Here is a 15,673-nt window from a genome sequence, read left to right on the forward strand (position 1 = left end):
GAAAAGCACCTTTTCATGAGTTAGCTGGGTAGCTAGCTAACTAGGTAGGCAGCTAGATAGTTAGGTAGATAGATACAGTAGCTGCCTGGATAGCTTGATAGACAGCTAGCTAGCTAGACGGATGGGTGACTCCACTTTTTATTTTTTGTCTCCTCCCAAAAAATATCCTTAAAGCTCACATTTACATCTATTTAGGATCACAGAGTACTAATTCAATTGTAAAAGTTACAAATCTTTTACTTTAAGCCATACTGTATTTATTCTGGATTTTTAACTGAATAAGTAGAATACTGTTTAAAAAACTTAGACTAGTCAAGCTTGAGATTTGATGATGGCATTTGACAAAATGCAAAGTTTACTGCTTTGTTTAATAATTGGTTACTGTATTACTGGTGTGATGTACCTTGAACCAAGGTTAGTATAATTTCTAATATTGAGAAATAATTTTCATTAACTGGAATAAATAGAAACAGTAATTAATGGGCTAAACTATAGCTAACTGGAAGTATAAAGTGCGTTTACAAAACTAACAATACTGAAATTATAGATCAAATATCCTCCGTTTTCATGTTTATGAATTTAGACTCTGGCCTTCCTGTCACTCAGTTCTATTAGACTTTCAGTTCTAAAGGCTAATAAATAGCCTTCCTCCCCCCATTTCCCAATAAATGTATACATGATCAAATTACAATAATTTGACCTTTGTGAATTCTCTACCAAAAAATTAATCTAAGTATGAGAAAACTTAAACTGCAACCATAACGAATAAAAAGTTAACTAAAACTAAATAATGTTTAACTACTAATAATAATAATGAATAACAACTATCAAACACACTAAAAACTAACTAAAGCTAACTGAATTAGACAAACAAAAAGTCACAAGGATATAAATGTGAACTATAATGAACAACTCAAAACTATCATAACCCTGCTTTGAACTGCCTTGTTGCTGAAATGGGCTATATAAATAAACAACTTGACTTAACTTGACATGAAAGAATAAAGCATTTTAATGGACATTAATAAGTCCAAAATCATTCTTAGTAACATCAGCAATCCGTCTACTCCTGATAACAAATTGGACTTCAAACTTGAAATAAATTTGCCTTCGTTACAGTGTCTGAATTCTGTGACGTTTAGAATTAAGGCCAAATGTCTTCCTTCACAGACCTACCCTTGGTCAGCATGGTGTGAAATGAACAGACTGGTCACCTGTAAGCGTTGGTGTCGTGTCCGAAGGTGTTTAAGCCACTCTGGTTCCTGTTCTGCTGCAGTAAACCCAGCTTCACTGTAATGACCCTCAGAGAACCTCAGTCTGTCTGACAGCTGCAGGGGAAAATACACACACACACACACACACACACACACACAGCATATACAGACTCCACTAGATGCAAAACATTGATAGGATGGGTTATGTAAACCATATTGCATGATGTGTGTTTACCTTAATAAGCTCCTCCATCAGCACATAGTGAGGCTCCTGCTGCCTGAGCACGGCCTGCCCTACCACCTCACAGTAATGGAAGGCCTGGGACGAAAGCCCACAATCCAACAGCCGACTGGCATACAGGACCTTATACACCTGATTACAGAGCATCAGACATAGCAGAATAACCCTGAGATGACTTTAAATTTATTCTTGTTAAAGTTCTAGTTAAAGGCGCAGTAGGTGTGAGCTACCTGAAATGATGGGATTGAAAATGACTTTCCTCCGAGCGTCTGACAGTACTCGTATAGCTCAGTACACTGGATGGCAGAATTTGACGCAAAGTTTCCAAAAGGCTGCCTGAAAGAGAGGACAGAAGTGTGTGAGTGAAATATAGGAGTTTTAAAAAGAAGTCTCTTTACCCTGGAAAAATTCATCCATCATCAAACGAAAGGGGAGATCCACCAAAGGCCTGTGGACATTCAAGATCTGGTGAGATCATTTCACATTAAATCATTCATTAAAATTTCTTTTAAGTCATATTTGATATGTGTAGCATTTTTATAGCATCTAAATATAACAGTTATTTGATCTGAATATGCTGTAAAATGTCACCATGTGCCTGGAGGTTTGTAGCACAGCTCACCTGTGGCTGCTGCCTAGAAGCACGAGTCTCTCTGCCTTCTGTGGAAACAGGCCAAAGGAAGCGGCAGCCGTCAGGTAACACACATGGGCCGCATGCGTCAGGCCCCTGGAGGCTGCAAGGGGAACAGCAACCCCACACATCAGTGTGTGTGTTTGTGTAGAACCACCTGTCAGTCAGTCAGTGTTTCTATACCGAGTGAGTCCCCCATGGTGAGGATGGCCTTCTGCTGCACGGCGCCACTTCCTGTCTCGTTGGACAGCATCACGGCCAGATGGGGCCGCCAGTCGCCCCACTTTTCATTCCCGCAGCACTGGATAAGGAACAACATAATTAATGCCGTTGCTGGGGCTTCATAAAGTATTCATGAGTGGGACATGTGATCATTTTATTGCAATATTTTACCGCAGATGCAGCTGGGATTCTCCCAGACAGAAGCTGGAAGAGAGTCTGGAGGGGATCATTTGCTACCAGCTGGCTTGTAAACCTGCCGACACAGCATTTTTGTGTATTTTCACATCATAACACAGGCCAGCAGCACTTGGTGTCAGTTTTCACAGCCTGAAGCAGGAACTAACCTATTTAAACAGCAACCCTTCTGCCTGACTTTGGAGAGTTTACACAGTTCACCCCGACAGCTCAGACTCTGGCCCTCCTGTCACTCACAGATCTTAATCATGCTGGTCATCTGACGGCCCTCTCCCCACACATTCCTCCTCTGGCTACCCAACACATGCTGCTGTGTAATATGCTGCTGATTTTAAAAATAGTCTGAAAAGATTGCATTAAATCTGTCACGGTCCAGGAAGGGCCGTGGGTGGCGAACACATGGTCTGTTTCTTGAACAAACTTCCAACTTGATTGTTTGAAATACATATTTCCAACAAAAAAATATAGACAAAACAATAACAAAAATATTCTTGCAACTTAGTTGAATCTTACAAGTTCAAAAAGTGGTTCAATAAATTATTGTAAAATATTTGACAAAGAAAAAAGATCCTCCGATGTGTTCTTAATCTCTGAAATTAATGGAAGGTGTCGAAAAGTTGCCAAAGTAACCTTAACAAATATGAATACAAAATCAATTAAAGAGTTTGGTTCTAAACTGACATAAGTATATTCTAACTGCCTAAAAAATTAATAGAACATAAGTGGATATAACAAAATTAATGCATACCTGTAGATTAAAACATTTTTTTCATTTTTAAAAGGTTTTGTTAATAAAATGTGGCTTTCTCTAATCGGATGACACCAGTCTGACTGATGAGCTGAGCAGAAACAAAGAGTCTTTCTGCATTCAGTTTTCCTGCAGTGTTTTGCTACATTAAAGTCTGGACCAGGACCAAGTCCTGATAAAAATACACACCAGTTACTATTCTGTTGAGGCAACTTTAAAGTGCAGCAGACACATTAAAGCCAAGGCACAGGAAGACTTTTTGAACAAATTATCACTTCTGCACTTAAATGTAATCCAATTTCAAGAGCTATCCCATTTCAAAGGTCTTGGCATTTCTCACCTGTTCAGTACCGTGGTATATGATCTGCTGCCCATCTTGCTGGCCAGAAAAAGTGCATGCCCCCACAGACTGCTGGACATGGCAGACTCCAGGGCCTCCTGCTGACCACATGGGAAAAGTGAGAGAAACACAAAAAGCCAAGAATAATTACAGTTCTGTGGTATGAAACACACTTTAAAGACTCAGTATTATGTATTTTCAGGCACATTGTGCTGTAAAATGGCACAGACAACTGTTTGTACCATTTTGCAATGGTGAAGGCGGGGCTAGGTCCACCAAGCTGTTTAGCACAGCTGAACAGTTGCCATGGGAGATTAAAGGATTTCTTAAACATGCATGAATGAATCAAGGCAACACTCAAGGTATTTTTTTGATGATTGAATAACATTATAGCATGATGAAAAGCTAAAAAAAAAAAGTAGATTTTAGATAGTACTGCGGCAGCAGTGGCTCATAAGGTAGGAGTTTGTCCTGTAATCATTCAAACCATTAGGAAATCCTACAGGCCCAAATACACATGAACATCTAACTTGACGTTTGGTGGTGGTTGAAGTTTATGAAGATCTTGCTTCTGTTAGTCTGCCTCAAGGCAGCTGTGGCTACAATGTTGTAGCTTGTCAGCTATTAAAGGATGGGTACTCCCAGTTTATGCTAGTCCAGCATAAAAATTTGAATCACTATAATAACTATACTAAAATAAACATTTTTAAATCTAAAACTTCAAGTGAGTTACAGTAAAATACGGGACGACAGTTGTCATCACTGCATCCAGAAATATAACCTCAAACTTATCAGGTGTGGACACAAGTTTAGAATGAACAGAATGTATTAGCCTTTCATTTCCACAGCATTGGTGAACAAGATGCTGTAGGAAAATAACACTCCCAAAAATCACTTCCCCACCTATTTAACAGTGGAGCACAAGATATCCTGAAACACAACTAACATGTTGAAAAACTGTTCCTCATGAGGCCACCATGCACTGCACACAAGTGCACCACTGCTGCAAAATCAATGCAACAACAAAAATCTCACATGATGCTCTCCAGATGCTGCACTCACTTCAGGATGCCTGACGTTGGAAACTGAAAGTGAAACATCATTTAGCAGCTGATCGATGGTTAATCTACTAATTTCAGGTCGTGGGGCGTCAATAGAGCACTGAATCATGACATATGGAAAAAAAAAATCCCAGAAAAGCATACTACCAGTACTTGACGCAGCAGAACACTGTGCAGACACACAATTCAAAACGTACATCAAAATAGTTCAGAGATCTCCTTCCTTTCCTTTATGTTAGACCCAGATATTTTTCAAAACTTCAGCATGCATGGCAACTCATGATAAACAAGGGCTTTGTGGCACAAAGAAGCTACATTCCAACCTGATTTTAGGAACAATGTAAGACGTTTGTGCCAAGCATCTTTAATAACACCAGTGAAGCAGATGCAACCCATGTTTCCTTGATAATTTAAAGTAACTTTGCTTTGCACAGCACACAGTCCAGATTTATTTGTCATTGAAAATGAAAGGCAAGGTCATGAAAATAATAACCACTCTGTTCTCTATGAGTCAAACATGTAAACAAATATAAAAGTAAAAACTGAGACGTCAGACGACAGCTGGTAAGAAAATGGCTTAACCTTCTTCCTTCCAGCCAGCAGCAGCTGAGTGTAGCTCTGCAGCGCCCTCTCTGGTCTCTCTGCACCAGCGGTGCTGGGACCTCCAGTGAGCAGATCGTCTCCGCCGACAGGCGGCGCTTCGGCAGCTGGATGCTCGTCGAAGTCGATGAGTGTGGGAACTTCTGGCTTCCAGCTTCCATCTGAATGGGAATCCTGCATCAGGAGCTCAGCGATATCTGAGCCAACTATTTGCTGGAAATATTAGAATATGTATTCACATGTGAGGTGGTGTGGAAACTGTAATCTCAGCTTTGACTCTTTTATGAAGAGCACACTTACTCCATTCTGTCTGCAGAGAAGTATCAGAAGGTTCCACAAGAGGGCAGCAGAGCGCCTATCTGGCAGCTGGCCGTCTCTCATGCAGGCTCCTGCCTTTTGTTGAGCAAAGTCTATTGCATCCACTTTATGCAAATCTTCCCTAGTAAAATATGCAGAGACATTTTCAAAGCAAATAATTTTTCAGATTCATTTTTGATTACATGTTCTGCAGTAGGCAGCATCTAGCATGCAAGTAACAAAGCAGTACCGAGTTAAAGGCCCTGGGAAGTTTCTCATCTCCTGCTGTTCCTGCGTCTCACTCAGTATGAGCTGTGCAGATGGAGAGATGATGTTTCTTCATTATCCCACATTAGAAATCCAAACTAAAATCTCCTGCATTTCAACACTGATTCATTTTGAACTAACTTCCAAACTGTGGATTTCCAGCGGACTGGATTTCTCCTGTGCTGTCGGGGCTGGAGTGACCCGTATGAGCTGGCCTGCAGGCCCGAAGCTCACAACCCCATGAGGGACTGAATACTTCAGAGGAACCGAGGTCTGACGTGCTGCAGGTAGGAAGCAGAACATGTCACTCAAGGTCACCTCACATAATTTGGCATAAAAGAAGACTCAAACTTGAAACACATAGTAAAATTAAGTACAAAATAAGATTTGAAATCCAACCAAAGGGCATAGGCTACATAAAACAGATACTTTTTGAGTTTGGATTTGAAGTGTGGCAAAGAGTCTATGTTACAGAGATCAGGGGGGAGTGAGTTCCAGAGTTTGGGAGCAGAACGGCTGAATGCCATAGAAACAAGACGGGCTGTTACTATGGCATTCAGTGAGATGACTAGGAGAAGAGGATCTGAGGGTACAGACGGGTGTAGCAATGTGAAGGAGGTCCAAAAGATATGGAGGGGTGCGGTTGTGGACACCTTTGAAAGTAAGAAAGAGCATTTTATAGCTGATCCGATATGAGATGGGAAACCAACAGAGCTGTTGTAGAATCGGTGTGATGTGATGGATTGAAGAGGTGTGATGATACGAGCACTCACCTCTGTCAGAGCTGAGGACAGGCTGCATGTCTGAATCACAGACATCAGATCCATTCATGTACTGACTCAGCTCATAGCTGCTGGAAGACAAGCCCGAGGTTTTGGAACTCTCTAGAGTCCCGGGATGATAAGAGGAAATCTCCTCATTGTCTCTGGAAGGGTTAGTTTCATAATCACTGAGGTAATGCTGGGAGATGTCCCTCCTCTGGTCATATCTGAAAGAAGGAAAATCTGGCTTTAATCCATTATCATTTTACTAGAATAACAATGCGGCTAGCACATCTCTCCTCATATGGACCACAAGAAATCCTAATGTGGTATCAGAGGGGATGTACGGTACAGATGTACAGTTATCCCATTATGGTCACTTTCCAAACATCAGCCTCTCCACTTTATCATCAAGACAGCAACTAGGCAGATCTAAGGTATCAGACACCATGAATGGAAGATTATTTAAGTTCTAGGACATGCAAACTCAGGCAAGGTCAAACTACCCATGGTTATTTGACCTCTGCTCACACTGCTGGTATTATCTCACATAAGTTTCTCTTGGGTCCACCAAGCAGATGTTGTGCACCACCATGACGCACAACATTGGACAATAAATGACCAACGGTCACTAAAAAAGCAAAGTGGATGCTTGATACCTGATTGGCTCTAAGGAGTTATCTGTTCTGTTCCCTTTCTATAGTTCAGGCAATTAAATTCCCTATAGCTGATGACAGGTTTGCATAGTTTTTGGTTGAGCTCAGGATCTGTCATATCAAAGATGTGAAAAGTTTGGAAATGATATATTGCGGCCTCAAAAAACTGAACAGAGCCATTGTACACTACCAAACCCTGTTAATGCAGTTAAAGGAAATATTTGTTCTGTGGCTCACCTGTGCTCCTCTGAATTGAGGCTCGCTCCATGTCCCTGCACATGGGTCCTGTCAGGGTACTGATTGGTTTGCCATGATTCTTGGGGACCCCACTGTACACCATCTAAAGAAGTAGAACAACATGTCATTTTACAACCAGATGTCTTAGAAATGGGTCGAGCAAATCCAATGCCACGTATAGTCCTGATCAAGGCATTTCCAAACAGTCTCTAAACTCAACTCCCAGTATCTGTTGTTGGTATTGTGTATTATATGTTCAGCTAGCACTTTGTTGATGAATGTTTAAAATTCACAGCCTATTAGCATGTACACTACTAACAAAACTGTAATAGAGGTTCTTCATCTAACAAATTTGGGTTTTTGCTAGCTTTGTCTGTAAACCTGTACTTGCTGTTCATGTTCACCATATATGTGTCGTGTGCTAAGACAGCTGTCCTTGTTAGAGCAATGCAGAAAGCAAATTCCTAGCCAAAACATTAAGCACATGAAGCAGAACTGTCATGAGGTGTGGTAGGTGGTGGTGAGGAGAGACGCTGAGACCCAGGTTATGGTGATGATGAAGATTTAATGATAATATAGCTCACAAACAGTCCAAGGCAGGCAGCACGGCAGGAACAAGCACGCAGCTAAATACCGGTAGCAACTGTCAAAACGGACTAGACGGAAACAAACACAAACCAGGACTTAGCAGTTCTACTGGCGAGTGAGAACAACATTAGACATAGACAAACGACAAGGACCCGACGAGGAACACAGACAACAGGAGGGTTTAAATACACACGGGGTAATCAAGGGAATGAGACACACCTGGGGAGCAATCAACAGGGAGGACAGGACAGAGACTCACAGGGAAACAAGACTGAACACAGAAAACTCAAAAATAAACACAAAAACACGGATCGTGACAAGAACAACTTTCTAAAATGGCTCCACTCTTCTAATGGAATCACACTAGAAGAGTTTACAAATCATATTATCAAAAAGTCTAGCTAAAAGAAAGTAATCTTGCTAATGTTAGCCTAGCATTCAGCTAAGTGCATAAAGATCATCAGTAGGATTGAGATGTTTTCATTATAAAAACTGCATGCGGCATGTTTAGTATGTCTTTAGAAACATCAGAGTCTGGCCTGCAGAAACTGCTATGAAAAAATATAAATGTTAGAAAACAGAGACTGCCGCCTTCCAAACATCAACAGGAAGTGAGGTATCTGGGACAAAATCATAATACAAATGTAGACTATGTCATACTGGAAATGTGTTCTTCCCGTAGTGCTACAAATTTACTAAACTTTCAAACTGATACAATGCCTTAACCAATTCAGGTCGTCAAACATATGTTAGAAGGGTAAAGGGAAAACCTGGGTAAATACAAAATCACTTGCCACACCCAGGTTCAATTACTTTCTGGCATGTATAACCAACAAATTACTTTTATAGACTAAAACCAGTGGCGCAAAAAGTGGGTATGCAGCGCATGCCACGCATAGGGGCCCTGCACCAGAGGGGGCGTCAAAAGCCCGTCTGGAGGGGGCGGGGTAGAACAAGCGTATGTTTTCTACGCTCCTTCACCCTGACGTACCTTCGTTCGGGGGTGGGGAGGGGGCGATTTATGTTTTCGCATCCACTTGAATATTTTAGTCTATTTCATGTCTAAATAGACTAAATAGACTAAAATATTTCAAAAAGTGGAACATCACATTCCAATATAAGGAAGGAAAGTCAGTATAGAAAGTGTTGCACAGCCTTGGAAAGGCATTGTCCCATGATTCAACAATAATAAAGAGACTGGGCAAAAATGGTATCCAGAGGGTAGTCATAAAAACTCCTGTCAAGCCCAAAGAACACCAAAGATGTTTACCAAAAACATCTTTATGATCCCCATGACTTTTAGGGAAATATTCTGTGGACTGATATAAAAAGTGCAACTTTCTTAAACCTGCATCTGAAGAGAGAATAACATGCCACTTTAGAAAAGGATCTCATCTCTTGTCAAACATGGTGGAGGTATTGTGATGGTCTAGGGTTGTTTTAGTGCTGCTTGACTTGGATGGCTGATGCTAAGTGATGAAACCATGACTGTAGCTCTCTAGCAGAAAGTAATGAAGGATGATGTCTGGCCATGGATTTGCTACCTTTAAGCTCATGTGTGTTATGCAGCAGGATAGTGATTTAAAAAACACCAGCATATCCACATCTAAATGGCTCAAACAACTAAATGAAGGCTTTGAAATGGCATAGTCAAAGTTTGCATTTAAATTTAATTGCAACCTGCTTTAAACTCCTCCAACATAGCTGGATTAAAACAATTCTGGAAATAAAAGTGTGTCAAAAAGTGATATAAAAGACCTAGTACCAGTTATTGCAAGACCTTGATGGTAGTTGTAGCTGCCAAATATAGAACAACTAGATGTTAACTTAATGTTTCCATCAGAAAAATTTTTGAAAGTTACAGAAATGTGGAGGTGCAAAAGCAGGCGTCATAATTTGGAAATAATGTTGTGTGTGGCCAAAGGGCAGGTGCAGGGACAACACAAATGATGCACACCCCCTCACTCCCATTCAATGAGTCAACTACAAAGCTTAATCTATGTTTACTGTCACTGTTATTGATGTATAAATAAACTGTTTAAAATAAACAAAAATGGTGGGGGGCAAGTAAAGCCTTGTGGCCCGCCAGGTTTATAATACACTCTGGGACATTACCGCTTCACATACAGTGGAGTAAGGTAATGTGAAACTACATTGTGTCCAGGTCATCTTTGCCTAATATTAAAATTTGTTTGATGATCTGAAACACTTGAAGTGCTGCAAAAAAAGCAAAACAGCAGAAATCTGTTAGGGGAGAAACACTTTATCACGTACATGGTACTATTGTTAATGAAGAAGCAAGTCAAGTTTGGTGTCTGTCATGTAAAGTACTACTTGGCCCTCCCTACTGTAAATATCTTGAGTTGCTTTGCGTCAAGATACCTTGCTGTGCATGGTGGCCTCTGTAGTAGTCATAATAGCCATAGCCGTCTTGGTAATCCCAGTGATGTTGAGAGGAGTAGTCATAGCCATGCCTACAAAAGAAATTAATAATCTCAGTTTAATCTGTGTATCGGCAGCAAGGTCTTACAGAACTGCACAATGCTGCTATTGGCATAAAGAGGAAACAGTCATTTGCTTAGCACGCTGCAAATGTTGCTGACTGTCAAGATACAAAGATACAAAAAATTCACTGCAATAACCAAAACATTCAGTATATTTTTAATGTTTGCCTGCAGTAACTTATATGGAGAACTGACCTGGACTGAGGTCTGTGATGCTCCTGCCACCCATATCCATATGCATATTCCTGGGAGTTATATGGAAGCAGCTGAGGTCTGGCATGTGGGCTGGTGAAATGGCTCACGTAGTGGGCATCGGGACGACCCCAGTGTTGGTCCGGCACAGGGTAGTTCAGATCCCATTCCTGCTGAGAAGACCTGGAGAAATGCTCCTTGTCTTTCTTTCTGTGGGAGCGGCGGCCAGAATCAGACACCTGGTGACCCCTCTGGTCCATCTCCAAGACTAGACTCTAACGCCTTGTAAGTAGAACAAGGTGAGTTTTAGAAAGTTGGACTTATTTTTAAAAATACCATTCACAAAAAAGAATTGGGGTGAAAGTGTTGCTGCGGTACTCACAGCTCAGACATGTCAGAGGAAGGCAAAGTACACCCACAGCTGCCACATCATTCAGCAGAAACACACAACACGAGCTGATAACTAGTCAGTCTGATAACAAGAGGAGAAAGTTCACACACTGTGACCCAAAATAGGAATTTGCGTGTGCAATTCAGCAGTGGCAGAAACAGTCCGAATGAGCATAAAACAGAATCAAAACTCAAGGAAAAAGTTTGCATTTTGAAAAGTACTATTTTGTTTTAAAGATTAGAGATTATTAAAGCAGGGTGTGATAGACCGACGGTGGTTGCCCTAACGATGAAAATTTCTTCATCCTTTGCATCCAATGAGTGTTCTCAGAGAGATTTAGGTAAACAGTGGAACACGCCCTGACTGACTGTTGTTCCTGCAGAGATCCATCCATCCTCTGGTTGATTATAGAAAAAAAAATCACTCACATTCTCCATGATGTACAGGAAAAAACCGGGTCCTCGATAGTGGTTTCATGTGTTTGGATTGGGGGGAAAGGGGCAACTTTGCAAACACTGACTGTTGCCACGTTGTCGGTAGGAAGGTTGTGTAGGGGACGGTTACAATGAGCGGCGCAGAGAGGGCTGGTCTCAGGTCAGCCATGGTAAACGTTTCAGGAAATGGGAGAAACGGAAACTGACTTCAAAACAGATCTAAAAGCGTTAGAACTCCACGGCTTTGAGTCCATTTAACTTTTCTCCACTAGAGGGCGGAAGAGTATAAATTAAAGCGAACACTGGAATATTTCAATGTGCGTATTCCATATATGTCTAGATCCTATTGCTCTAAACGTTGCAGGAGAGAGTGATGATAGTTAGGCTGCCTCTAGGGACAGTGAGAAATATTGAGTTGAACAAATGAACTGTTATTCTTGTCGCCTACTGCCAGTAGATGAACTTTGACATCTGACATTAAGCTGAATTTTGAACCGAACCGTATTCAGTTTCTAAATGTAAACACCAAATTTAAGGATTAAAACGGATAAAAATAAATAAATGAATAAATCGTTACTTAACCATGTAATAAATTAATGTTTAATTCAATCTTAATTTAATAGACAATAATGTATTAAAAATGTCATTACATGATAAATATGCAAACTTATAATATCTCTACAATTATATTAGTTTGCAAACTATTATAATGCAAACAGATATTATAAGTTTGCATTATAATATCATGCAAGTACCTTCAGGTGATGCTTATGACTCCTGTACCTACAGCATCGCCTAGAAACAATTTTATCTGTTAACCCTCCTATTAACATCGAGGAGCCGGGCTTACACTGACCTGTTGGACTTCATAAAGACCGGTACCTCAACTTTGATGGACATATATAAAAAATATATCTTCTACCTTAACTCTCCATTTTAGAGATTTAATGACATATAAAATCATTGTGTATCATGTAAATTATTAAACTTTTAACTAAGCTTTTAATTATTTCTCAGTACATATAATTAACAATTTAATTATGTATATATTAAATGAGTTTTTTAACCCTCCTAATATATAACTGTTAGCAAATACAAGCGAAGATTTTCATACATTCTGCACTTTTGATCAATGCAGAAACATGTTCACTAAGTAATAAATGTAAAGCAAATATTGCAGTGTGTGTAGAATGGATAGTCACAGAGTAAACAAATATATATTCAATAATATAATGCAAAATTAACAGTTTTAGCTGCAGCTGCCATTACATTTTAGCAGCAAGGCAGCCATTTTTAGATTTTAAGTTGAGGTTGGTGATTAACAAAAACTTCTGACTTCTGCGGATGTTTTCTGTGAAGAAACTGAATGTAAAAGTCTGACAATCACCGGTCTAAAGGCCACGAGTTCCCTATGATCACATGTTGCTGTATTGCACCCACGGGGGGGCGCTGTTTCTACACAAGTCCCGGGTTTAACGGGTTGAAACCTGGCCGTGTATTTTGCATGTTACCGGACCAACAGCCAATGGGAGGCCTCCATGTAAATGAGTTCTGGGCTCACAGGTTGTCTTACTACAGGGAACACTCAGTTCACCGGGCAAACAGCGAGCATCGCACCGCCGCCAGCCGCAGCTCTCCATCCGCTCTGGACTGTGTAGGACACCGAACCGCCTGGATGTGCAATATGACTTTTGAAGAAACTGGAGGAGAAAACTCTGTAGAAAGGTCAGCTCCTTTTACTACACTTCGAACATTTTTGCATTTCTTGTCCATTGAGTTTCTAAATTGTTTCTTTTATGTCAAAGTTTCTCACTTTTAAACATTGCGACGTTGCACCAACTGTTTTGCTACGGCTTCAGTTTGGCTAGTTAGCATTAGCTTCAAAATAGCTTTGGAAGCACAGCTGGAACAGCCGCTGGTTCTGTTCGCGTGTCTCTTCGGGCACAAGCAGTTCCACCCTGCATGCAGCATCACGTCACGGACTGACATCAACCACACATGAAAATGAACAAACAAACTTAAGCAACCACTAAGAAGTTAACAGTGCGCCTGCCGGCAGTATTGAACCCAGTTTCCCCGTTTCCCTCCAGGATGGAATCGGTGGCCCAAGCCCTGGAGGAGGTCCTGAGCTCCGCCTTGCCTCAGGGCTGTATCACTGTCGGGGTGTACGAGGCTGCAAAGTCCCTCAATGTGTAAGTGTATCACATCCTGATGTGCACTCTTTAAAGATCCATGATCGAAGGTGATCACTCACTCCTTCATTTATTTATTTTTTTGTGGTTTTCCTGCCTGCAGGGATCCAGACAACGTGGTGCTCTGCCTACTGGCTACGGATGATGAAGAGGACGTGGCTCTGCAGATCCATTTCACCTTGATCCAGGCGTTCTGCTGCGAGAACGACATCAACATCCTGCGAGTGGGCAACATGAGGCGTCTGGCCGAGATCCTGGGGGGGGTGAAGCCAGGAGGGGAACCCATGGACGTGCACTGCGTCCTGGTTACGGTAAGCATCATTCCTCAACCTGAACTGTGAGCAAGTCTGTTGAATCGTATGTTCAAAAAACAAACCCCAGCATGCATCTGACTGTTTTGCTCCGTCTTGCAGAACCCGCAGTCGGCCCTGTGGAAGAACCCAGCGCTAAGCAAGGTGAACCGATTCTGCAGGGACTGCCGCTGCCTGGATCAGTGGGTGCCGCTCATCAACCTGCCAGACCGATGAAACCACTTGGAATATCGTCAAGAATCGTTTGCATCCGGGGGCGAAATTAATATCAAAAGAACACCCGCCTGCATTAATTGGAAAGCCTTCCTCCTCCTTCCTCCTCCTCTTTCTGCTGCTGCCCCCCCACCCCGACACACCACCCAACGGAGGAAATCAACGGGGGGGCGCAAAAATTTTAAAGAGCAACGGGAAACATGAACGTTTCGTCAGGGTGAACTCCAGGGTCAAGAAAGAGTGACTCAGCAGTCCTCTGTCTGTCTCTCTGCCGAGAAAGGAGCGGTGTTTTTACGAGGAAGCGGCAGCATCATGTGAGCAGAGTGAGCGCACGGCGTGGGGAGCACGTGTCTGAAGGGAGCGGGGTGGGGGGAGAGCTGGCAACACTCCAGGAACCGGACCGCGCCGAGAGTCGGCACCGTTCCTGTGACAGTTCGACCAAACAGAAACTGTTTCTTCAGCTTTTATTTAACGCTATTTAAAGTATTGTCACTTTGTTAACTTAAAACCAAAAAAAGAAAGAAAAAGGGAAACTTTTCTCCTCCTGTTGTTATCTTAAGGACGGCGTGTTCCGAGTTGTCCATGTTGTGTTTTTTTTTTTTTTTTTTTTTATTTTTTTATTTTAAGTTTTTTTTTTTTTTATTTATTGTGCATAGTTTGGCTGCAGGATGCCATGTGAAACTGAATGAAATAAACACAGAAGATTCTCAGGGTTGTTCTGCCTCACTGATTTCCAGTAATACGCGGCGCTGGGAGGAAGCAGGGCGTGTTTTTATGACGCCTTGTTTTGAGGTCATTGCCTCACAGTGCTTGGCGCTTTACCAGCAGGTATCTGACGATTCCTGCAGCATGCAGACTAATGCACACAGTGTAAATATCCGTTTAAATGAGGATGTTACTAAGGAGACGCTGCATAAACAGAACATAAACCAGAACTGTAGCATACAAGTAAATGGATGCATGGTTTTATTTGTTTGCATCAGTCTGTACCGGGGGTCTGCAGCCTGTGGCTCCTTTGATATTTTTCTAAAACTCATAAAGAATGAACCAAAGTTTGTGAATATAAACGTAATAAAGTGTTACAGTTACGCAGTTATTTTCCTCATTGCATTTCTACAACAGAATGAGTCTGAACTGTATCTGTAATGTTTTCAGATCTATTTTTTTTTCTTCTCATTGGGTTGGAAATTTTTACTTAAAATACTTTGATAGATCCATGTTTTTCTCTCTTTCAAAAGCTAAAAATAGAAATAAAAACACATTTCCAGCTGTAGATGTTCATCAGAAAGTAAAGTCGTCTTTTTCTGAAAGGTCGTGCAACGTTTGATGCTAAACGAGTTTTATGTAGCTGAACTGGGCAGAATGTTAAGGTTTGTAA

At 41.3% G+C, this 15,673-nt stretch overlaps 2 protein-coding genes across 9 annotated transcripts in view; one reads left to right on the top strand and one right to left on the bottom strand.

Annotated features, from left to right (window-relative positions):
- sec16b (SEC16 homolog B, endoplasmic reticulum export factor) overlaps positions 1–12,013 on the bottom strand; it is a 28,588-nt gene extending 16,575 nt beyond the window's left edge. For 3 of the 8 annotated variants that reach the window (XR_001427940.1, XM_015056593.1, XM_015056588.1), the window contains exons 1-16: positions 11,137–11,535; positions 10,758–11,036; positions 10,441–10,532; positions 7,471–7,573; positions 6,590–6,804; positions 5,958–6,097; positions 5,800–5,861; positions 5,553–5,691; positions 5,235–5,465; positions 3,592–3,689; positions 2,480–2,561; positions 2,270–2,387; positions 2,078–2,189; positions 1,686–1,791; positions 1,450–1,587; positions 1,215–1,328 (exon numbers count right to left, since the gene is read on the bottom strand). Coding sequence is in view for 7 of the 8 variants with exons in the window: in XM_015056593.1 (XP_014912079.1) it covers positions 1,215–1,328; positions 1,450–1,587; positions 1,686–1,791; positions 2,078–2,189; positions 2,270–2,387; positions 2,480–2,561; positions 3,592–3,689; positions 5,235–5,465; positions 5,553–5,691; positions 5,800–5,861; positions 5,958–6,097; positions 6,590–6,804; positions 7,471–7,573; positions 10,441–10,532; positions 10,758–11,014 (2,007 nt within the window). In the remaining variant the exon portion in view is untranslated. The other 5 variants (XM_015056594.1, XM_015056592.1, XM_015056590.1 and 2 more) reach the window with 4 other exon arrangements.
- Positions 12,014–12,973: 960 nt separating this feature from the next.
- gadd45ab (growth arrest and DNA-damage-inducible, alpha, b) lies at positions 12,974–15,383 on the top strand. The gene is made up of 4 exons (XM_015056596.1): positions 12,974–13,304; positions 13,670–13,771; positions 13,875–14,082; positions 14,185–15,383. The coding sequence occupies exons 1-4, from the start codon at positions 12,991–12,993 to the stop codon at positions 14,296–14,298; spliced, it is 738 nt and encodes a 245-aa protein (XP_014912082.1). The 5' UTR covers positions 12,974–12,990; the 3' UTR covers positions 14,299–15,383.
- Positions 15,384–15,673: the final 290 nt, after the last annotated feature.

The sequence above is a fragment of the Poecilia latipinna genome, unplaced genomic scaffold (genome assembly GCF_001443285.1).
Source record: "Poecilia latipinna isolate Pla-1442-1.1 unplaced genomic scaffold, P_latipinna-1.0 Scaffold1394, whole genome shotgun sequence".
NCBI lineage: Eukaryota > Metazoa > Chordata > Actinopteri > Cyprinodontiformes > Poeciliidae > Poecilia > Poecilia latipinna.